Genomic DNA, 23,780 nt, shown 5'->3' with positions numbered 1-23,780 from the left:
AAGACTGAGGCGGCAGCTGCAGACGCCGTTAGAGACGATCCGCCCCAGGGTCAACAACAGGAGTCAGAACAACCTGCAGATCCATCAGCTCTGATGGAAACCGGCTCTCCATCATGCACCTAAAGTCCGGATCACTGCAGACGCTGCACCTGTCACTCTCCAGCTCCTTCCCTCAGTGTGAACCAGACCTGAGATACTCCTGCAGGATCGAGACGGCAAAAGCTCAGCAGAACAATTCGTTATGTTTCCCTAATTAGCGTCACAGCCGGGACACAGGGTTTGGGTCGGAGCCTGGTGACCGGGTCAATAGGGTTCAGGTCAAGTGAAGACAGCGTTAGAACACAATTCAGTAGCTAGGCAAACATGTTTTTTAGAAGAAATGATGTTAGAGCTACTAATTACTCATCTTCAAAAACAGAAGTGCAACAGTAAAAGACTGATGTGCTACGGACAACATTTTAAAAGTTCTGAAGTTCTGAAGTTGGAGACACTGCCCCCTGCGCTGTGACCGTTGTAGTGACAGAACTATTATGGAGCAGTATCAGACTGCAGTCATTGTAAAGAACACAATGACACAATCCTCCAGAGAGTTAGGAGTGAGGGCCATGTTACTGTAAAGCCACCACCTGCAGAGACGAGCCTGAGGGGGCAGCGCTGTGTGACTGGTTCAGGCGGCCAAGGCAGGTTCCTGGAGACCTGAGCCCCAACACTGACTCATCCACAGACTCATCTGCACATACTGCCTGAACTCTCATTTTATAACAAAGTGAGTTTGTGAAGATCTCGGAGGCTCTTCCTGGAAGAACGCTGTTTCACCACAACATGCTGAAGTTGTTCATTAAGAGCCTCTTGATTCCGTTGCACAAGAGCAGAACGATTTCTTCTGGTCGTCTAAATTACACTGTTTGCAATGTCATTTCTTAAAATGGTCCCAAAGCTGCACTTAATCTGCAGACAGTGGTAGCGCATGTGGCTGTGGGAGTAGCAGGTGGGAGAGGAATGGGCTTTTCCAGGAGAATCCAAAAACATCTGCAGTCAACAGCTGTACAAACCATGAGTCTGGAGAAGTGTGAGCAGAGGCTCCGGAGACCAGCCTCCTGAAGAACACGTGTCTACAGCTATTTAAAACCAAGCTCTCTCCAGGAACCATCAGGAGACTATAACTCTTAACAACGTGATGAATGAATTACTTACTCTGTAGGTGAAGTAAATGTTTTCACCCGTTTTAGACGGTACATTCCCCTCACAAACCAATAGCACGTCCTCGACCTCAGTCCTGTCTCAGAAACGGACTGAACTCAGGGCTCCAGATGTTTGGTAAAAAGGACATTATGCATGTTCATCTGAGGCCGTTATTATCTAATGAAAACATTATTATGACCTGCTACACCACAGCTCTGATGAGACGATCATCTCGCCTGTCAGGAACTCCCTCTGGTGCCGTCAGAAGCCAATGAGAAGTAATAAAAAGCTTAGTGTTGTCGCGGTGACGGAGCCAGATGCTGCTGCTGTCTTCACCTCTGCACAGATTTATCCTTTCCGTCTGTGGCGTGTGCTTTTCCGCTCAGGGACCAGGATCCTCTTCCGATCCCGGCCCGAGTGCCGCCTCTGGGACTCGCTCTGATTTATGGCTGGGATGGACTGATCCAGAGCAGTTTGTCTATGGAGTTTCAGTGTGAGTTTGTTTGTGAGGAGGGCCCTGACAGAGCAGCTCCCACAGGAGCCTGAGTCAGACCTATGCTTCGAACACGCGGATGTAGACACGTACCAGGTATGTGTCAGGCCAAAGACATTTACATCCCATAAATAACTTTGAGCTGGATTTTACAGGTTACTGCAGTCAAACAATTACCAAGAATCTCCAGTGATTGACATCCATGTTGTGGCACGATTAGACCGTGGTCAATAAACACAGAAACTGTCTAGACGCTGTTTACACAGACGGAAAACATTTGATCATTAAGTCAATAATTTTGATACACAAATAAAATGTTCCACCTGTAAATGATGCATCGTCAGAGATGCTGAACTTAGACCAGGACAAGACACAGCTCCTTCCTCCATGAAAGAAATGTGGAAGCCGTTAGTTGAGCCTTAAGTTTCTGAAAGTGCTTTAACAGCAGACCATTAAATATTCCTCAGTCTGCCCTAGGGCAGAACGGTGGCTGCAATTCTGGCAGCATTGGCAACAAACACAAGACCCAGAGTCACAGCTAAACAGCCACAAGAGCAGACCAAAGGCTCATCAGCTCCCTGTGGTAACAGCACAATGATGTGGAGACCTTATAGACAGCACGAGTGGGACATTGACTGACACTGACCGACTGTGGAGTTACCTTTATCCGTATAGAGCCTTTCACAGACATGGTCACAAAGCGCTCTATGTAGCCATGGCTGCCCTTTTGGACCAGATTAACAGAAGTGTGGCCTCACACACTTCTGCAGCAACGTACCCTACAATACAACACCATTCATCGTTCATCCCGGCCTATTGTTTTTTAGTATAAAACATGTATAACGTATGTAGCAAAGTGTGCAGCAGAACGTCAAACCGTTCCTTTGTGAACAGCTGACGTGACTTAAAGGCTTTGCCCTAATTGCCCCATAGTGACCTGTGAAGTGGCCCGTTTCGTGGCTGTAAAGTCTCCAGCGCCCAGGAGCTGTGGCCCTTTGACTCCTGTCACTTCAGACTCAGCCATTAAAGTGTGGAGCCTTCACAGCAGAGCCTTCAGCTGAAGTTCAGCTGTAGGTGTTTCCATATGGAGCAGGTCTGTGACGCATTACAGCTGAGGCTTATAGAAATGTAGGAACATTATAAATATGGTTATGTTTTCAGACTTTGAGTGCGGTCGATGTTCTTCACAGAAGCAGGTGTTCTATGCAGCGCTGCTTTACTGTGGGACAAAAATAGAGTGCGAGGGGTTTAAATTTAGCCGCGTCGTGTTATTTTGGATTTGATGACTCTGTAAAAGTCGGGCTCAGATTCTCTAAACTCGATCTGCCGTTAACTGCACCATTAGTGGCGTAAGCCGAGCCGCTCCGTGACGCGGTGAGGCTGATACTTTCAGAGTAGAGTTTAGGGCTTATTCCCACCTGAGCCACTTCACTTCAGTGCGACAGTTTCAGACACAAGTGTCGAGAGACGTGAAGCCGAGAACTGCAGCATGTGCCAAAACTGATCCACTGGAGGCTGAGTGGTTAGTCATCGAGCCTCACAACAAGAAGGTCCTGGGTTTGGTTCTAGAGCCAAATAAAGCCTTGCTGTTTAATGGCTTGTTCTCTCGGTGTCTGGGTTTATTCTCCAGTTTATGCTCCGTGTGGGACCATGAATCGAGCCCAGGATCTGAACATGGGTGTGTGAGTGTCGGCGGAGCAATGCAGGGGATAAACATCCCTACAGGGGATACAATAAAGTGAACCCAAACCTTAACCTTCAGTGATATGCCCCAGGTGCCCGAGGCAGCATGTACTTAGCATTCTGCTCACTGAGCAACACTGAGAACTTTTACACCCCTGTCCCGGAGTCAGTCTTCAGCCGAGGGCACGAGGCAGTTACATTTTTCCAGGAGGTGATTAGCGGAGCATTAGCCCGATGCTAAAGCCATCTGTGGCCCTCTCAGCGGGGCCCGTAAAACAAGACGCGCTGAGCCTGACCTTTCGCTGCCCTAACTATAATATTATCATAAGACGAGCGCTTCGGTATCAGTGTGCGGAGGCTAACGTGTCAATACGCACGCAGAAGCAGAGAGAGGGATATCCGAGGGAAGCAGCATGTGTCTCAATGTAAGAAGCCTGTCAGGACTGACATCGACTACATTTATACGTACCATGGTAAATGTACGACCAAAAGCAGAGCAGAGACACGTGCACACAGCTGCCCTGATGGTTTCAGTCGCACTGAGAGTAAGTCAAGTGTCACAGTCGGCCCAAACTTTGTGTCTAAATTATGGTGCAAATCTCCGAAGCATCCGATGCAGCTGGGACTGAGAACAAGTATCTGTCAATGCTGAAGACACCAGCTGCACTAATTGGAGCTGAGAAAATATGGGTCAAAGCTGGCAGTGTCCATTTCAACAGTTAACATTCTCTGGCCTCAAAAACACATTAAGTTTGGACATGAGCGGAGCCCTGTGTTTACACTGCAGGTGCAGAGATTACACTGCTGACAAACAATGAGTGAACTTTGGTTTGTAGTTTGGGCAAAGGTGTATTTGGAAATGCATGGTACAAAAACATACAGAAAAGTGTGACTTGGAGATGCAGCGATAAAGCGGTAGGCTTCTCTTACCATCAATTAAAGTAACTCTATAACTTCACAACAAGTTGTCAACGTCCAAACATGGAACCAACGGGAAGATGCTAACACTGCCCGACCAAAAAACAAGTTGCCACCTGGATTTAAGCGTTCTGATCTGGGGCGGCTGCAGTCGGTCAGGTCTCAGGTCAGCGACCGTCTGAGCCCAAAGGATGAGACCAACGACGAGACCAAGGACATCCTGAATGACCAGGTTATTCCATCAAGGGGTTTCTCCTTCTCTGGTGGCAATGCCAAAACTCATCGGGCTCAAATAGTGAAAGAGTGGTTCAGAGAACATGAGACATTTTCTCAGATATGTTTTGGTGAAAGTATACTTTATTATGGCCATACCACCTTTGCTCTGCCCAATCCCGTCAGACCTTGGAAGCTAAGCAGGGAAGGGCCTGGTCGGTACTTGGATGAGAGACCGTTTGGTAACACCAGGAAGCCTAGCGAATGTAGTGAGTGAGTGAGTGGTTGGTGGTGGTCGGAGGGGCCGATGGCGCAGACTGGTTGCCTCGCTTCCGTCAGTCTACCCCAGGGCAGCTGTGGCTACAATAGTAGCTTACCACCACCAAGTATCAAGTGAACGAATAGAGCAATGTAAAGCGTCTTTGAGTGTCCAGAAAAGTGCTGTATAAAACCAATGCATTATTATTATTAGTATTTATCCACGTAGGGAAATGTGTCCTCTGCATTTGACCCATCCTTTGATGCCGCTGGGGCGACCCGTCAGGAGCAGTGACGGCAGGGCCGCGCCCAGAGACCCATATCCAGATGTGGAGCCAGGCTGATGGTCAGTGTCACCTGATGTTTTAGATGCATTGGCTGCCAGAGTCCAGACCTTATGGGTATTGTAGTAACTTGTGATATGCGATACAGCTGTGCAATATCACGATAACGATATTATTTTTGTGTATCTAGTGTATTTAGTGCATCACAGCACTCAATCACCAACATTCTTATGCCCCCACAAACCTCCCATCACACTGTTGCATAGAAATATTATCCACAAACACTATTCATAAGTAATTAATTTTTCAGCAAATTGTGTCAAAAGAAGACGTAAAGAAAGACGAAATTAGGACCAAAACAAGACTAAAAACTAAGTGAGGTAAATGTTTAACTAAAACTGAACTTCCACATTTATAAGTGTGTAAAAAATGTGTCGATCTCTGTCAGATGAAGACGCGATTAGTGAAGATGAGATATATTGTGCAGCCCTACTATACGATATGTATCACGATTCAAATGTATCGCGTTAGTGTCCAAGGTTATATCCTAAATCTTAAGAAAAAGGTGCACAAAATTGAGCTTTTATTGCGCTGAATAAGCTCAGGGTGAATTTAAGCCTTTTATTGGAGCAGGCAGTGCATGTTCGGAATAAGGACGTATCACGATACAGGTGACTTGATATGACGCTTATTGTCACGTGCTCCATAACGATGTATTGAGCACAGCTTTAGACCTTTAACCCTATTGAGAATCTTTGTGATGTGCTGGAGAAGGCTTTGGGCAGTGGTCACACAAAATATAATGCAACACTGGATCTTTTGACATGGCAGAAGCTTATTGAAACAATGCCACCACAAATGCTAAAGGCGGCCACACAGAATATGGTGCGTTCAGACCTAACGACTCAAAAACATCAGGTGCTGGTGATTTCTGTGTATTTTCTGTCAGTGGTTCTCAACCTGGGGGTCGGGACCCCCAAGAGGGTCGCGAGACAAATTAGGGGGGTCACCAGATCATGTAGATAAAATATACATATTTTTATTAGCGTATAATCTAATATTTCATTGTAGCATGTGTGTGCCATTATTTGTATGTAATTTGATGAATTTTACTTTAGCCATTTGTTTTTTGTCCTTGTTTTTTAAGAATTATGTAGACTAATGTGCCTATTTCTCACGGTGTGACCAGGGCGGGGGTCACAAACCCCTTTAACTGTTATAATGGGGGTTGTGGCTCCAAAAGATCCCAAAAGGATTCATGAGACACAGAGCGGTGCCATCAGTGCGTCAAAGGGTCTCGCTCTGTAGAGTGCGTGAATGCGACACAAGGTCATTCTGGTTAAAGGACACAGAAGATCATCTGTCTGATTTTGGAGAAACATAATCTCTTCTCTACTACATCATAAAGTCAGGAGTCGAACACCGCCTGAAAACAGGAGGAAAAGCTTCATGCTGTTGTATGAAAGGCCTTGCAGAACCCAGGCATGCCGATCAGAGGAAATATTATGCTTCAATAAACTAAGACAGACACAATAATGATCATGTTTTAAACAGGATTTTATCATGACATGAAGCTGGACAGACACTCAAAAACATCGTTGCCCAAAGCTGAAATAGTGTTTAGGCTATAATGTAAACCGGGGAGATTTCCCCACAGTCCAGGGAGGGGTCTGAAGGCATCTCTGAGTCTTGCAACCGTTGCAAGTGACCAACTAGAAGCGCGTAATGCGATTTGACGTGTTTGGTGTGAACGTAGCATTAGAGTGTGTGGCTGGTTCTCGTGGTGACTTCTTTAGTCCGTTAGTGTATGTTTGAGGGTTCATGCATATGAGTTAATGTACAGTATGTTAATGAAGCATATGACGTTTTAATCATACTGTATATTAACTCATAAGAAACACACAAATGTCCCATGTTTAGTGTGTCCTACTGGTCACAGGTGGAGAGGCGTGGCCACGGCCCGGGCCTCCTGCTCGGTGGAGGGCAGCTCACACAGGAGATGGGTGAACGGCCGCTCGTGGAGGCAGGTTCTGTGGCTCTGCTCCAGCTGCGTCTCCATCCGCCGCAGAATCTCGCTCACCTCCTCTCTGGAGAAATGAGAGGGCATCTGACGCACCAGTCGGACGGCTTCGCCCTGAGAGGAGGAGGCAGGAAATTAAGACCGTTCCAGGTTTGAATGAGCTTAAAGCCACACCGCGTAGAATATTACCCAATGACTAAAATTGAAATACAAGCATTTATTTTATGACAGATATTTTCATCATTGAAAATTACCTCATAAATGTACAAAAAAACATGTGCCTTTGCTGTGAGCAGCTCAGCTCTCATAAGACATAACTGTAACTTTCCCGGGAAGTGGGTACGTCTCCAGCCCGTCTCCATGGAAACGTCGATTAAAGTTAGCAGAATTTGAGATTGAAACAGGTTAGGTCCTCATCCAAATCTACTCGGGACCATTACAATCTCTTTTTATTAAATCTATGACTCGCGTAGACATATAGGACAAGGACAACTCTTCTTCCTTGTTGTGAGTCCACCTGCACAGCGCCACCTACTGTTCACAGTGTGCATTTTAAGGCTTTTAAAATGAACAAAACCCTTGGCCAAATATACTTTTTACTTTGGAGCCTTTTTAGAAATGTAGTGGAGAAGAAAGTGTTATATTTATCTTCCAAAAGTAGTGCAGTAAAAGTAGAAAGTTCTCAACAAACACAGTACTCGTGTAAAGTAAATGTAATGTACATTAGCTTAGCACTTTTGAGGATCTGTACTTTACTTAAGTAAATTTACTTTGTTAGTGCCCACCACAGCTCGCAACTCCAAATCTACGTCTGCAGGCGAAATCCCTGGAAACAAGAAATTTTGTTTACCTTTATTTAACCAGAAGAATCTCTTTTTCAGAGGAGTCCTGGAAATCGCACCTACTCATAATACTTTTACATATACATTTTTTCCAAAAGCTATGATTCTTGCCGGAACACGTTGAAAAATATCAAAACTACACAGCAGTGTCTAAGAAAACCTGATTCCTTTGTAACTAGTGAAAGAGTGATAAATACTTTGAGGTGGTTGGAGACTTTGAGCGGCCGGCAGCCAGACACAGCCCTGGTCTTCTTCTGCACCACAGCCGTGAGGATCTCCCTCAGGTCCCCGAGGCCCAGGAACGGCACACACTCCGCCATCGCCGTCACCTGCACCTGCTGCCGGTCTGACGGCCAAAACAAGCACAGCGTTAATGCGGCGCACAGGCGTCTGCAACCTCCAGGAAAGAATAATAAATAAATGTTGTTCTTCACGGCTCACGACCAAAGCAAACAAGGCAGGGGCCAAATGGAGTGTTAGATTACGGAGACGAGCCCAGTGGAGGCAGAGACCGAGGAAGAGCTACACAGACAGACCAGGGTCTTTGACGGGGAAAACTGGACGATTCTGACCCAAGACTCTGACCCCCGAGGCTCTGACCCCCGAGGCTCTGACCCCCGAGACTCTGACCCCCGAGGCTCTGACCCCCGAGACTCTGACCCCCGAGGCTCTGACCCCCGAGGCTCTGACCCCCGAGGCTCTGACCCCCGAGGCTATGACCCCCGAGGCTCTGACTCCCGAGGCTCTGACCCCCGAGACTCTGACCCCCGAGACTCTGACCCCCGAGACTCTGACCCCCGAGACTCTGACCCCAGAGACTGCAACCCGAGACTCTGACCCCCGAGGCTCTGACCCCCGAGGCTCTGACCCCCGAGACTCTGACCCCCGAGACTCTGACCCCCGAGACTCTGACCCCCGAGACTGCGACCCCCGAGACTGCGACCCGAGACTTTGACCTGAGACTCTGACCCCCGAGACTCTGACCCCCGAGACTCTGACCCCCGAGACTCTGACCCCCGAGGCTCTGACCCCCGAGACTGCGACCCCCGAGACTGCGACCCCCAAGACTGCGACCCGAGACTTTGACCTGAGACTCTGACCCCCGAGACTCTGACCCCCGAGACTCTGACCCCCGAGACTCTGACCCCCGAGACTCTGACCCCCGAGACTCTGACCCCCGAGACTCTGACCCCCGAGACTGCGACCCCCGAGACTGCGACCCCCGAGACTGCGACCCGAGACTTTGACCTGAGACTCTGACCCCCGTGGCTCTGACCCCCGAGACTCTGACCCCCGAGACTCTGACCCCCGAGACTCTGACCCCCGAGACTGCGACCCCCGAGACTGCGACCCGAGACTCTGACCCCCGTGGCTCTGACCCCCGAGACTCTGACCCCCGAGACTCTGACCCCCGAGACTCTGACCCCCGAGACTCTGACCCCCGAGACTGCGACCCCCGAGACTGCGACCCGAGACTCTGACCCCCGAGGCTCTGACCCCCGAGGCTCTGACCCCCGAGACTCTGACCCCCGAGACTCTGACCCCCGAGACTCTGACCCCCGAGACTCTGACCCCCGAGACTGCGACCCCCGAGACTGCGACCCCCGAGACTGCGACCCGAGACTTTGACCTGAGACTCTGACCCCTGTGGCTCTGACCCCCGAGACTCTGACCCCCGAGACTCTGACCCCCGAGACTGCGACCCCCGAGACTGCGACCCGAGACTCTGACCCCCGTGGCTCTGACCCCCGAGACTCTGACCCCCGAGACTCTGACCCCGAGACTCTGACCCCCGAGACTCTGACCCCCGAGACTGCGACCCCCGAGACTGCGACCCGAGACACTGACCCCCGTGGCTCTGACCCCCGAGACTCTGACCCCCGAGACTCTGACCCCGAGACTCTGACCCCCGAGACTCTGACCCCCGAGACTGCGACCCCCGAGACTGCGACCCCCGAGACTCTGACCCCGAGACTCTGACCCCCGAGACTCTGACCCCCGAGACTCTGACCCCAGAGACTCTGACCCCAGAGACTCTGACCCCCGAGACTCTGACCCCCGAGACTCTGACCCCCGAGACTGCGACCCCCGAGACTGCGACCCCCGAGACTCTGACCCCGAGACTCTGACCCCCGAGACTCTGACCCCCGAGACTCTGACCCCAGAGACTCTGACCCCAGAGACTCTGACCCCCGAGACTCTGACCCCAGAGACTCTGACCCCAGAGACTCTGACCCCAGAGACTCTGACCCGACACTCCATCAGAGAAGACTGATGAAGGTAAATAATAATAATCATAAACTTTCTCAAAGCGCTACACTGCTACACACATTATTCATTCACCCCATACTTGGTAGTGGTAAGCTACTGTAGCCACAGCTGCCCTGGGGTAGACTGACGGAAGTGAGGCTACCAGTCTGTGCCATTGGCCCCTCTGACCACCACCAACCACTCACTCGCTCGCTCACTATATTCACCCAGGCTTCCTGGTGTTTCCAAACGGTCTCCCATCAAAGAACCAGCCTGGCCCTTCCTTCCTGACAAGATCCAGCAGAGCAAAGGCAGTTTGGCCTTGAAATGCCATGTTTAGGACAAAACATACCTCCCCATACATTAGTATTACGCCTGTCCTCCCTCATTTGTATGGAGAGAGAACACTCAGGTTGAATGGGTCTGGCATTCGACGGCTAAAGAAATGTGCAGGAACAGATAGCTAAAGGCCTTTCTATGATTTCTATGGGAACACTTGGTTTCTGGCGATCACAACACTTCCTTAGCAAAGGCGGTATGGCCAGGTAAACACGTTCTGAGTGTGCTACGAATAAAAAGTCCTTTCCTTTATTGGATGATTGAATGATTGGATAATTTTTGACTTCTCTCGAGTCCACAGCTGTTTTGACCTAAACAAAAGTTGCACAATGTCTTTGTTTTCAGACCTGAAGTGTGCCGTTACACCACCTCTCGCTCCGGAGCCAAATTCCCCACATTTCTTCAAAGGGCACTGGTTCTCATCAGCTGCAGTGCGGCTCATACCCCACTGAGTCCCACTGAGTCCCACTGAGTCCCACTGAGTACCCGGCTGAGAGGCAGAAACAGCGGGCAGGGGGCCAAGAGCATCTCAGGTCAACCACAACAACCACATACAACTCAAGAGTTTTAGCTATTTCCGGAAACTGAACTGATGTGAAGCACCTACTAGATGATTCAGCTCGATAAAGCATCTCGATTATATATGTCTACATTTGCATAGTGGGGATGGCAGCGCTGCAGGGGGTTTATCTACGAACTAGAGTCAAGTGTCAGCGTCCACTTCACGTATGAAGGAAAAAAGGCCACTCCCACTTTCTGGGGAGTGGCAGGAGCGTCTGGGACCTGGAACAAATCATTCACTCACAGGTTTGGAGGCAATGCACTTATTTGTAATGTGTAACTCTCTCAAAAATGTCATATAATTCAGAGCAAATTATACCCAACGTTAAATGCTATGTGTTTTGATTCTGCAGAAGTCTGTGCTCCACTGTGTGATTTGTTCTTTTTCATGTCTTCATAGCCTGTGAGGTTTTCATACAGACATAGTTTCTCTGATCTGTTAAAGCAGTACTAAGTAACTCTTGCCCCTAGAGGCCATAAGCGCAACTGCAGGTGTAGAAAGTTGCGATTTTTTAACTTAAAAATTGTCTTGGAGAGTAAATACTACGCTGACAGAAAAGGCGAAGGGACAGAGGGATATTGTACATCCAATTATACAATGGAAATATTTGTTTTCACTCAAGCTGTAAATACTGTTTAAAGTGACGCTAGCCCGCAGTTAGCTTTGCCCGTTAGCATGTTAGCTTCTTCTTCGTGATTCTATTAGTGTGTGTTGGTGACTCCGGTCCAGTGGCAGTGAAGTTGCAAACATGGTTTTCTGGCAAGAGACACCAGGGGGAGATGAAAGACCCTCCAATCATCCCATTAACACTTGCATTACCCCCAGAGGGACTACGGGAAGGATTTATTAAGGTAAACACGTTACTTAGTACTGCTTTAATTTGCCAATAACGCCCATCAGAACTTCAGTAAAAAGCACTGGGCCCAGACTGCAGCTTTTTGTGCAGAATATAGAAAGTGTGCAGTAATACTGAAAAGAAAACTGGTCTGAGATAAATATATCTAGGGCAATTAATTGAATTTTAATCTAATCGAGATTTTAATAAAGGTCGATCACCATAATCGCGTAAATATGGACAGCGCAGCTGCAGCGACTGTCAGGTCAATCCCAGGGAAACGCTCGGCCCAAGCAAACAGGAAGCACGGATAATACATGCAGCACAAAGCGGACCTGGTTTTTCCAAAATCGCCCAGCCCGAAATATATCCATAATAATTTCAAAGACTATAGTAACATAAGTATTTACACAAAGATTATGTAAATATCATGAGAAACAAGTAGTTCAGTGAATGTTTATAATGTAAAAATACCAATGCTGCTAATTACAGTTAAACATAATGAAGGAACTTCAAAATAAAAGCCTCTATTCTTCATAGGCCACACAGTATAGTACAGTGTCAACACAGTATAAGTGCAGTAATGTAATGTCATCATCATGTACCTGGACTGAGTTTGATTTTGAATCCGTTTGCCACGAGCCTCAGGTCTGAGAACACGACGCTCCCATCGAGCTCTGGACTCTGCTTCTCCATCGAACACAGGGCGTCCATGTTCTCCGCTCCGCCCAGGCTCCTGCGAGGAGATCAGAGACTGTAGTAGCTTTCATGGTTTAATCTCCGTCCATTGTTCCTCTTTCTCAAAATAAATCAGTAAATGAATGATGCTTATAAAAGTGAAATCACCTCAACCCAACTATTGAAGCATCACTTCAATAACCACAATTAATCTGACCTTTAATGATAGGATTATAGATAATGTATTTGTGTGACAGTGTTTGGTCCATGTGCTGCCCTCTACTGTCCTGACTGTATTCTTGACCATTATCAAAAGTACGGAAATCGGCGTGAAAAGTATCGTATTGTGCCACAAATCAGACCCCTAAATTTAAATCACAACACTGTAAAAAACCTATAATAATTTTAAGTTAGTGCAGTCATAGAACTAAACAGAATAAGCGGCGGTCGATCCAAACGTATGTGGACCGTTAGGAAGTCGGCTAGTCCAGGAAACTTGTCAGAGTCAGTTGGCATTAGCCATGTTGTCCACACTGAGATCAAAGCCTCGTTAGAACTCATTAATGAACGTACAAATCTTTTTAGATTTGACTTTAGATGCAAATTAGCTTCTAAAAGCCAACTCAAATTAATTAAAGTTTCTGCAGGTCAGATACACATCCAGTGGCCACTAAACATACAAGATGCTAATGATAACTAAACCACAGAAATTATATTATAATAATAATTCATTCACACTATACTCGGTGGTAAACTACTATTGTAGCCACAGCGGCCCTGGGGGTAGGACTGAGGGAATGAGGCGACCAGTCTGAGCCATCGGCCCCTCCGACCACCACCAACCAGAGCAAGAGCAAAGGCGGTTTGACTTTTAAATGCCATGATTAGGACAAAACATGCCTCCATACGTTAGTCTTCCATATTCATATGGAGACAGTTAAGTTAAGTTATACTTTATTCATCTCTGTAGAGAAATCTGTTCTCAGCATCTGACCCATCCTCCAGCCTGGCTGGTGGTCAGAAACACCTAGACTAGAGGATTAACCTATTGCACATGTTTTTACCACTAACCTACACAGACGCGGGGAGATCATGCAAACTCAGAAAGGCCCCGTCCACGTGGGAATCGAACCTGGGACCTTCGAGCTGTGAGGCACGCTCAGGTTGAACATTTGCAGGAACAGATACTGCAGCTAAAGGCATTTCTATGATTTCTATGGGAGTCAAAATGCAGATTTTTGGACTTGTTTTATGGTTAACATCTCTGTAGCGGCTGGACCCATCCTACCGATATAAAAACCGTCACAGAGTTCAAAATCACATGACTCTCTCATAAAGGCACATGGAGACTTTACAAACCGAGTGCATTTGGAGGCGTTTGTTGTTAAGGTAATACGTACTCCTCCGTCAGGGGAAGAGGATCCTTCAGAGCCACTGTGGGGAGAATGTTATTGTCCATCAGTCTCTGAAACAGCAGCGCCTCCTCCACTCGGAACGGGTTCAACACCAGGAGCTTGTGTCCCGCCAGGAGCAGCCAGGAGCCCTGAGAGGCCAGTCTGCTGATGGGGCAGGGGCTCAGAGGAGCAGAAGGGGGAGAGGAGGCGAGGCGGGGGAGGTTCTGACGCAGCGAGGCCAGGCTGCAGCCGACCGTCCGAGAGGGCTTGGACACAGAGTTCTTCAGCTTCTTCTGGGGCTGAGCAGAGAACAGTTCGTCCAGGAGCTGCTGGTTGGACAGAGCTTTACGTTTCTGCCCCTGAGCGGACACTCGTCTGGGGGTTTCAGCCGACGCAGCCCTGGCCTGTTCATGGTGCTCCATGTGCTTCTGAGCTCGGTCTTCAAACCTGAGGCAGAGAACGGGACACGTCAGCAAAAGTGACTCAGCTCGTACCTAACAAGTGCTTTACATTTACAGGACGCTTTCTAAGTATCGGCTTTTCTTTATTTTCAACACTCTAAAGAGACTAGATGCAAGTTGGTCATTGTATGCTCACTACTGCCACCTCAGGTCTTATGTGTAACTGCAGCTTCTATATTAAAGGGATAGTTCAGGATTTTTGACATAGGGCCTCATTTCCTAGCTATCCAGAGTGTTGCTGATTTCTGGAGATATTTTTTTTTGTAATTCATGCAGTTCTTATATTTGAAGTGCAAGGCTAGCGCATTTCCATGGTATCAGCTAGCCTGCATTAAAAACAGTCTAACCCGCTCCACAGTGCACCTGAGGCAAATCACTTATAACGCCCGACTAACCATATAAATCTCTGTGTCCATAGAGTCATTTTAACCACTTTGCATATAAAACAACTTATATTTGAGCAGCATCAGCTTCGTGGTTGTATAAGCTATGCAGCGGCGGAGTGATCTGCTAGAAAATAGTCCCTCAATATGCGGTCATTCATGTGATGCAAGGTCAGTTATATTCCAAAAATTATTCTACCCAAATGTTGTGTTCCCCTAGGGCTGGGCAATTAATCGAAATCACAATCTCTACTTTGTTCAATCTCAATAATCGTCATAGGACTTTATAAATTCCTTTCTAGATTTCTTTGGCATAAACAGTCCCTATAGTTTGGGAGTTTTGACGAGACAATGGAAGAGTTTGTGCCTTAAATGAGACTTGATGAAAGTATTTGTTTATGTTTGAGCTGAGGTTTGAATAAAAGATGTATCTAACTTCATTAATCAACAAGATGTATTTCATTTATGATGAAAAAATCAAAAATCGAGGTCGATCTATATGAGGAAAATAAACAAGATTCTTTTTTTTTCCTAAATCGCCCAGCCCACCTGATTTAAAAACGTCATGCAGAACCTCAGCAACAGCTCGTCACATTGTAGTTGTGTTTCCAGGTAAAATGACGGGGATATTAGACGTGTCCTCATACATCAGCTCTGCTCCTAATATGATCTGTGAGTGTGTGAGTCTGTGCATCCATGAGTGTAAGAACTGGCTGTACCGGCGGCGTCTTGGCCGTTTCGATGCAAATCTCCACAGAGAACATTTCGATCCATTTTGTCGTAATTATTGTGAAGCTATTTAAAGGAAGTGCAAGCTGGGAAAACTGGCCCTTATATAAGGTATGGCCGCGCGTATGGAAAAAGCCATCTGGCCTTTACGAACATGACGTGGCAGATACTTGGCTCCTTGAGGCCAGTGTTAAGTGGCGCTGCATTTCTAGGAACTACACACTCCGTCATGACAATTAGACTTAATGTCGAACACATGAGGAGCTGTGGAAACATCTGTGCGTCCGTCACCTCTCACCTAATTATTATGAATGCTGAGGCTGCATTTAAATGTGTTGCCTGATGTATTTGTTAGTACATGACAGACATGCACGTGGATACAAACACAGTATCACTCAGTCATTCACACTCAACACAGTGTTTGGCCAAATGACATTAGGGCTGATGCCCGAGGGGCCATTGCCCTTATTCTGCCACGCCTACTTTTGTCTCATTTGGGCACGGGTCAGCTTTTCTTTGTATTGACTCAGCGCGAAGTCCGTTCATTAAAGGGATATTTTAGAATTTTTGACAGAGGGCCTTACTTCCTCGTTATCCAGAGTGTTGCTGATTTCTGGAGATATTTTTTGTAATTCATGCAGTTGTTATATTTGAAGAGTTTCGTGGTGCTAGGCTAGTGCAAGGCTAGTGCATTTCTATGGTATCAGCTAGCCTGCATTAAAAACTGTGTCTGTGTAATTTTTGGAATATAACTGATCTTGCATCACATGAATGATCGCATTTTGAGGGACTATTTTCTGGCAGATCACTCCGCCGCTGCGTAGCTTATACAACCACGAAGCTGATGCTGCTCAAATATAAGTTATTTTAAATGCAAAATGGTTAATATGATTCTATGGACACAGACATTTATATGGTTAGTCTGATGTTATACGTGATTTGCCTCAAGTGCACTGTGGAGCGGGTCAGGCTGTTTTCAATGCAGGCTAGCTGATACCGTAGAAATGCACTAGCCTTGCACTAGCCTAGCCCTACGAAACTCTTCAAATATAGAACTGCATGAATTACATCTACAGAAATCAGCAACACTCTGGATAACTAGGAAATGAGGCCCTATGTCAAAAATCCTGAAATATCCCTTTAAGTGGAGAGCGAGGAAAAATGTTTGCTGCTAAAATCTGATGTTTAGTGATTAAAACGTGTAGTTGCTGATTTCTCTTGACTTCTCCAGTCCTATGTAAACTAATAGGAGTGACGGCAAAGGCACAATTCATGGCAGCGCCCGAGGGAACTTCCGGAATAAGGTGAAAAGATTTTGTACGAAGTGTAAAAACAGGCCGGATGCTCGCATTGCAGGCTTTCATCCAAAATGGCCGACAACCAAAATGGCCTACAACCAATATGGCGGACGCCGTTGCTGTAATAATATTTCACTCAACTTGTTATGATTTGATGTACATGTTGAAAACTATCTCAGAAGACGACCATATGAAGTTCATGGAGAAAACGCCAAGAATTAAGGGCGGCCATTATGAAGAATTTAGATTATAAAACATATTTGGAGTTATTTCACCTGCTTTGGTTTCCTTCATAATCCCATGTGTTCATTCAGAGTTTAAGGTCTTCAGTGAGAATTACAGTGTGTTAAAGATGCTGAAAATAAAGAAAAGCCAAGCCATAAAAAGTGTGTCCAAACTTTTGTATTGTATATCTGTATCAATCTTTTTTATCCTACGTCAAACTTCATCTTTTGGCCTGGTCCTATCTCGCAATGTTAAAAATAAACTGAGGTGGCGCTATTGTGCCATGATGCTGCTTTACAATTATACAGTAGGAGCCTCTTCGCCAGGCCTGATGTCGCTCAGGCTTAATTATATATGTTAATAAAATGAAATGGATTTGGATGAGGACCTAATTTTAAATCTCCCATCTGGCTGCCTTTAGTCGACATCTCCATGGCGACACCAGAGTCGTCCCGCCCCCAGTGAAGGTGCAGCAGCTCACAGCAAACACACGCTGGTTTGTACATTTTTGGGGTATTTTTCAACAATAAAAATAAAAAAATGTTGAGAAATGTTACACGGTGTGGCTTTAACCTCTTAACCCCCACCTGAACAGAGCACATTTTCTCCAGTTTATCATTAACCAAATCTAAAACCTTCTTGAAAAAAGCGTCCAAATAGAGACAAAAAACTAGATGAAAACGAGGATGAAAGTGCAAAAGAAAACATAAAAAAAAGTGATAAAAAAGCAACAACAAAGCAAGTAAAAAAGTGGCCAAAAATGCAACAAAAAAGACACAAAAGAGCAACAAAAAAGTAATATAAAAGCGATGGAAAAAGTGGGAAAAATAACAAAAATAGACAAAAAATGACACAAAAAAAATCTAGATCATAAATGTGATAAAAAAAAAAAAAAAAAATGAAAACATCACGGCAACAATGCACGGAAAAAGATCCAATTAGATCAGTTTTGTCAGTCTGGCCGTTCCACTTCCCAGTCAAGAAACTTTTAGACTTGGGTAAAGCCGAACTGGAGATAATGCACTCAGTTAAAGTGGGAGTTAAGAGGAGGGTTATTATGCAAAATCGACTTTTTCAAGCTTTACATCATGTTATTATGTCATTCCCTCATTAAAAACATGCCTGAAGTGTTGCCTTGGCACATTCACGTGTATATTTTGAGTAATCTGTAAAAACTCTGATGGCGGCCATTTTAGGTATAGGTTTGCCTGAGTCTTCCTAGGAACGCCCCCACCTCCTGGAGACGCCTCCGAGCTTTCGTCACCAGCCGAGTAACCAACCACTGCTCCTCAGCAGAACCCCCTCCCCACTGATGCCACAGACAGCGTGTGGAGGGGGCGTGTTGGAAAGGGTCAGAGGTTCTTAAAGAGACAGAGGCCTATTTCAAGACATTCGCTACAGCCATTTTGAGAGAGCAATTTTATACAAGGCAGTTATTCTAATTTACTGCATTTACAGACCAACAGAAGGTTTCATCATCATTGTAGTGTGCTATAGCCTGGTGCTATGTGATTGAAAAAAGCATAATACCCCCTCTTTAAGACCAAGCAAACATTTCTTCAAAACAGGAATGAACAAAAATGTTGAAATTCGAAGATATTCAATAGATACAAGGGGCAATTTTAAGCAAAAAAGTGAAAATTTCAAAGTTTAAACACAATGTTTGTATTCATCAAACGTATGCAGTAAACATTGCTCTAGTAGAAGTAAAAATGCAGAAATGCTGACTCTACACGTACGTTCTTCAGAAGATTACCACACGTCTGATGTAGTGAATGCGTTTGGAGCAACAGCTCCACCTGCGCTGTTATGTTGTCATCTTATGTCATCCTCCTTCAATGACCACCTCAGATCGCGGTTTGTTTTGCTCAGACGACTCTCAGATTGAGGCCAGATAATTGTAATCCAGAGAGGCTCAAACGGAAGCTCATTATGTCGGAGTCCAGAGCCAAAAATGTGCCACTCACGCTCCCAAAGTCAGAGTGCTCTTTACCAGCAGCAGGTCTGAGAGGAGGACGGAGAACAGCCTTTCTGCTGACACAGGGAAAACTACAACATTAGTTACTTTGCTCTCATTTTACATTAGACATTTTCAGATGGACAGAATGCACTGAGGTCCTCTCTCCTGTATGTGTTCATCTTTATCCACCTTTAAACGAATGGAGACACATTATACAAAGACAAGGATCAAGAAGCAAATTTACCATCAGTGACGTGATGAAGGTGCGTTTGGAACTTATACTAGTTACTTTGTGGGCACAAGGCAGCAGTTTACATCGGCCCTTTCATTGCGCCTCTGCCTTTCTCTCGAGGAAGTGCCGTCTTGGTGTAAACTTCTATTGAAGCCTACGGAGAATTCAGCAGATTCCAAGCAAATATTAACTTTTAAAATTTTAAATTACGTGCTGGACAGCAAGATTCATTGGGAAAACCACAGAGAGCCCATTCAAAACTGTCCTCAGCTATTTTGTCTTAAAACTAAAGACAACGAAATGGCATGTATACATATCTGTTCATTAATATGCACTGTCCCAACCAAATAAAAATGAAATAAATAAATATTGTTCGAGGGGTCTCCAGTCTACTGAAAGGTAGGGGCTTTGACCTTGCCTGGCTCTGCCATACTACTCCCTGTCCATTCCACGCATGTAGTTAGTCTGGGATGGGTCTAACGCGCACAGATTGTCAGTGAAATAAACCAATTAGCAATTAGCGGACATGACCACAGCTGTAGCCCAATTCACGAAATGTGAACTGAATATAAACTCACGCGAAGGCAACATCCTCGACTATTCATCCCTGATTAGTTTTGGTTAATGTTAATGTTAATTGAACGACAACATAGCGGTCATAACCTTGTCATGTCTCTGTGACGGTCGTGATTTGTTCGGCCTCAGCCGCCAATCAGCAACTTGTTTACCGTGTATGGCCACACCCACTTTCTTTCGAGCAGAAAAAAGTGGGAGTGGTTTATCAGGCTAGCTATGACCGCCATGTGGTGTCACAGAATACAAGTAGTTTGTTGGTTGGGGTTTCTCCACGTTCTCCCTGTATCTGAGCGATCAGCCCGAGAACCCGGCACAAGCACAATACTAGCACGAATCATTTTTAAATTGACTTTATCTGGAGGATGAGTCCGAGAAGGCAGCTGAAGGGGACTGAGGGACTGAGGGAACAATTTCCCTTTGAGTGCAATAAAGTCTAATCCATAGTAAATGGGCGGCACGGTAGTACAGCGGTTAGCGCTTGTGCTTCACAGCTAGAAGGTCCCGGGTTCGATTCCCACCTGGACGGGGCCTTTCTGTGTGGAGTTTGCATGTTCTCCCCGTGTCTGTGTAGTTGATCTGGTCAGATTTAAGGGGGCTATATGGAGTTTAAAAATGTATTTTCCTCCCCCTACATGTTCCAACAATGTCCTACTGTGTAGAAAGAGCCAGACCTGTTCACCACAACTGCCTCTAAAATCCTGCACTGTCACTCAAAAAGGTGTTAATTCGGGTCCGAAGTGCCGTCATGTATGAGCTTAATATAGAAGCTGCAGTTACAAGTATGATCTGAGGTGGCAGTAGTGAGTATAAAATGGCAAACTTGCATCTAGCCCCTTTAAGAAGCCGCAGTTCGTTTGCATCGGTATTAGACTGCTGCAGTTAACACTACCAGCCGAGCATCAGAGTGGAGCATGTGATCGTTCATCTTCACAAAGGCATCTGGAGGAGCCCAAAAGCCCAGTATTATATTGAAACAGGGTTTATGCAGGGAGCAGCCAGTTAAAGGTAATGTTTTTAATGCCAAGACCACAAAAGCTAATCAGCAAACAATCCTCAAAGAGAAATAAAAGGACAATTAAGAAGAAAAGAAATTTGAAACAGGCAACTTTTGAGCAAAACTGAAGTTCTGCCAAACCTGCAGTTTCATGTTTGAGAGTCTGAAATTCAGACTATAACTGTACCTCCATAAGATAAGATATCTTATCTTATCTTATCTTATCTCATCTTATCTTATGTTTGAGAGTCTGAAATTCACTGTACCTCCACTAACATGTGGAGTAAAAAGACACTTTATTATTTTCAAAAAATCCTTGACTTAATGCAAGAGGAAATGTAATGTTTTTATTGGCACAATTAATTTCATGACCTTCAATGCTTTATATAAAGCTCCTCTTAAAGACTGTTTCAGTTTAAAGTAATGCATAATTATCACGGCGCTGCTGCTTCCATCGATACGGCCTTAACTTGGTGCTTTTATTAACTTTGGTCCTGGAGAAATGGTTTGGTTAAAGACTAAATGTTGGCCATCTGCATCGAGAAATGTCCATCTGTCTGGATTTATGAGACTTTGTTTATTTATCACCTGGACGTCTGAGGATTCCTGTTTAATTCATGCAGTTGGAAACAAATGTCATTTTCTGTGGAAACTCCTGTCCAGCTCTGGCCATTAGACAAAAGCTGTTAATCACGTACACGGCCCAGATTTCCACTTGCTTCTCGTACTTAAGTAAAAGTACCAGATACAGGAGCAACGCGTGGTTTTCTTCTCAAACTTAATGATTAATGTCCAAATACTAGATTTTAAATCACAGAAAACATAAGATTTGCAAACATTTCATCAGAGGAAAGAGAACTGACCATAATCTGGTATTATCCTTGAGCTTGGAAAATGACATCACTTAACAATTTTTCATGAAATTTAGATTTAATGCCCGACTTTAATGCTGTTTAATGACATTCTTGATTTCTATTTATGATTTTTAATACTTTTGAATGTCCCATAGACACCCTGATATAGCATATGATTTATTTCTCATGCAAATGAGCCTCGAGCTGCAAATGAACTTCTAAAACTGCTGTTAAACATCATGGGACTCATTTATTCCATTTCAGCTTCGTTCAGCAACAGGATCCAAATCTGCGAGAGGCGTTTATAGTGTTGTCAGCAAAACATGCTTAGCTTTAATCATTCTCTGATAATGTGGCGCTCCCCATTAAGCTACATTCTTCGAATCGTAAGCTGCAAAACGTTGATTGTTTTATGAAAATCCAGCTCCCATTTACATCAAAACCCGTAAAGACCTGGCTTAATACAAAGGAACGCCGTACGGTGATGAGCGGAGGCCTTTAAAAAAAGGTTCACTCAGTCGTCTTAGTTTAAACTATTGAAGATTGTTCTTTTAGCAAGACTTACTACTCTACTTTTTAGTAAGTCTTTTAGTAAGACTTACTACTACTAAGACTTAGCACTCGGCCCAAACAAACAGTTGCTCGTCCAGGTGAAGGGGTGACAGAGGGATGTTTTTATTGTGATGCGAGAAGTGTGGAGTTTGTTTTTGCTGCAGCTTTCAGTTTGGCCGCAACATCGTTTACATTTATTGTTTTTTTCTTTTAAGCAACAAAAATCGAATTGAAAATCGAGATCAAACAATATGGGGAAAATAATCGTGTTCATTTTTTTCCATTTTCGCCCAGCCCAAGCTAGAGGTTCAGGTTCGATTCCCACCTGGACGGGGCCTTTCTGTGTCGAGTTTGCATGTTCTCCCTGTAAACTAAAAACATGTACAATAGCTGAATCCTGATGGGTCCCCGGGCGCAGCTCTGCTCCTTGCGGGTCGTCCAGTGGCGTCGAGGGATCGGCTTTTTTGACCACCTCAACACGCGCTGCGATAAAAGGATGATTCTGTGACACAATCTGACCCACAGGTCGCAAGACACTCAGCGTTTGTTTCTAGCGATGAAAATAGTTTGCAGTTTTGTTTATAGCGACAAACATGTTTCTCCTGCAGTGACTTTTGATTGGTCGGCAGCCAAAGGAAGCGAGGCGTGATCATTCTGACTGTCGAACACATTTATCACTCATAAGGCGGAGACGCAAGGCAGGAAAAGAATGAAAACAACACCTCAGCTCCTTGAGGTTTGGCGAGAGAGAATCCATGATGGCAGCTCAGGTGCAGTTTCCACGGCGACGACACAGTGGGGTGTTGGTATCGGAGGCACATATCTTTTACACTACAACGCACATCGTATCACCGGACACGCAGTGTTACTGAAAACTCTGGAGGAGGAAGTTCCACGTCTCAGTCCGAGGCCCTTAGAGGCCGATCTGCCTCAGGTGACCAGGAGAGAACGAGGACTAATGCAGAACAGTCCCGTCATGGCCCCATCTGAACACTGACTAAATAAACACAATGTATAATGACAGGGCTCGAAATTGCGACCATTTTAGTCGTATATGCTCCCAAATTTAAGCCTTTGCGATCTAAAAATAGAATCACTCTCATGTTTGCGACCAGCGTAAATGCTCCGGTCCACCTTAAGAGACAGCCTTCTCGTTCTACCTTAAAAACAGCTTGCCTCATTGTTTTCACAAACAGCAAACTTTCTATTCAATAATAGTTCGAGAGCATATTGTAAACTACGATCTTCTCTCTCTTTAGGCTCAGCACCGCCGTCAGTCCTTTCAGTCACAGGCGCGGGGCCGACCTGCACCAGCCCAGTGCGTGTTCTCTGCGTATGTGCCCGTGCACCGCTCATATTCATCAGCTTTCACTGAATCAGCCAATGTATTTACGCAACTGTAGTCTCCTTATGATTGTGACAGGGAATATATATCATTCATAAACTCATTCGAAATGGGGGCATCTCTCAAATGACACTCGAAACTTCAGTCCAACCCACTCGCTCCCTCGTGCAGCGCTGAAAGTGAATCATCGCCGTGCTCGCAAAATACAAAACGTAAAGTC

General features: G+C 45.5%; 1 protein-coding gene across 1 annotated transcript in view; it reads right to left on the bottom strand.

Moving 5' to 3' along the window:
* Nucleotides 1-6,909: 6,909 nt before the first annotated feature.
* pms1 (PMS1 homolog 1, mismatch repair system component) overlaps nucleotides 6,910-23,780 on the bottom strand; it is a 39,918-nt gene continuing 23,047 nt past the window's right edge. The window contains exons 10-13 of the mRNA XM_079562879.1: nucleotides 13,958-14,398; nucleotides 12,485-12,615; nucleotides 8,091-8,239; nucleotides 6,910-7,165 (exon numbers count right to left, since the gene is read on the bottom strand). Of these exons, the coding sequence (XP_079419005.1) occupies nucleotides 6,965-7,165; nucleotides 8,091-8,239; nucleotides 12,485-12,615; nucleotides 13,958-14,398 (922 nt within the window). The 3' untranslated portion in view covers nucleotides 6,910-6,964. The remainder of the gene's footprint in view (nucleotides 7,166-8,090; nucleotides 8,240-12,484; nucleotides 12,616-13,957; nucleotides 14,399-23,780) is intronic.

Source organism: Gobius niger (genome assembly GCF_951799975.1).
Source record: "Gobius niger genome assembly, chromosome: 9".
In the NCBI taxonomy this organism is placed as follows: Eukaryota; Metazoa; Chordata; class Actinopteri; order Gobiiformes; family Gobiidae; genus Gobius; species Gobius niger.
Note: the sequence above shows the minus strand (reverse complement) of the source record. Positions and strands in the feature narration are given on the sequence as shown.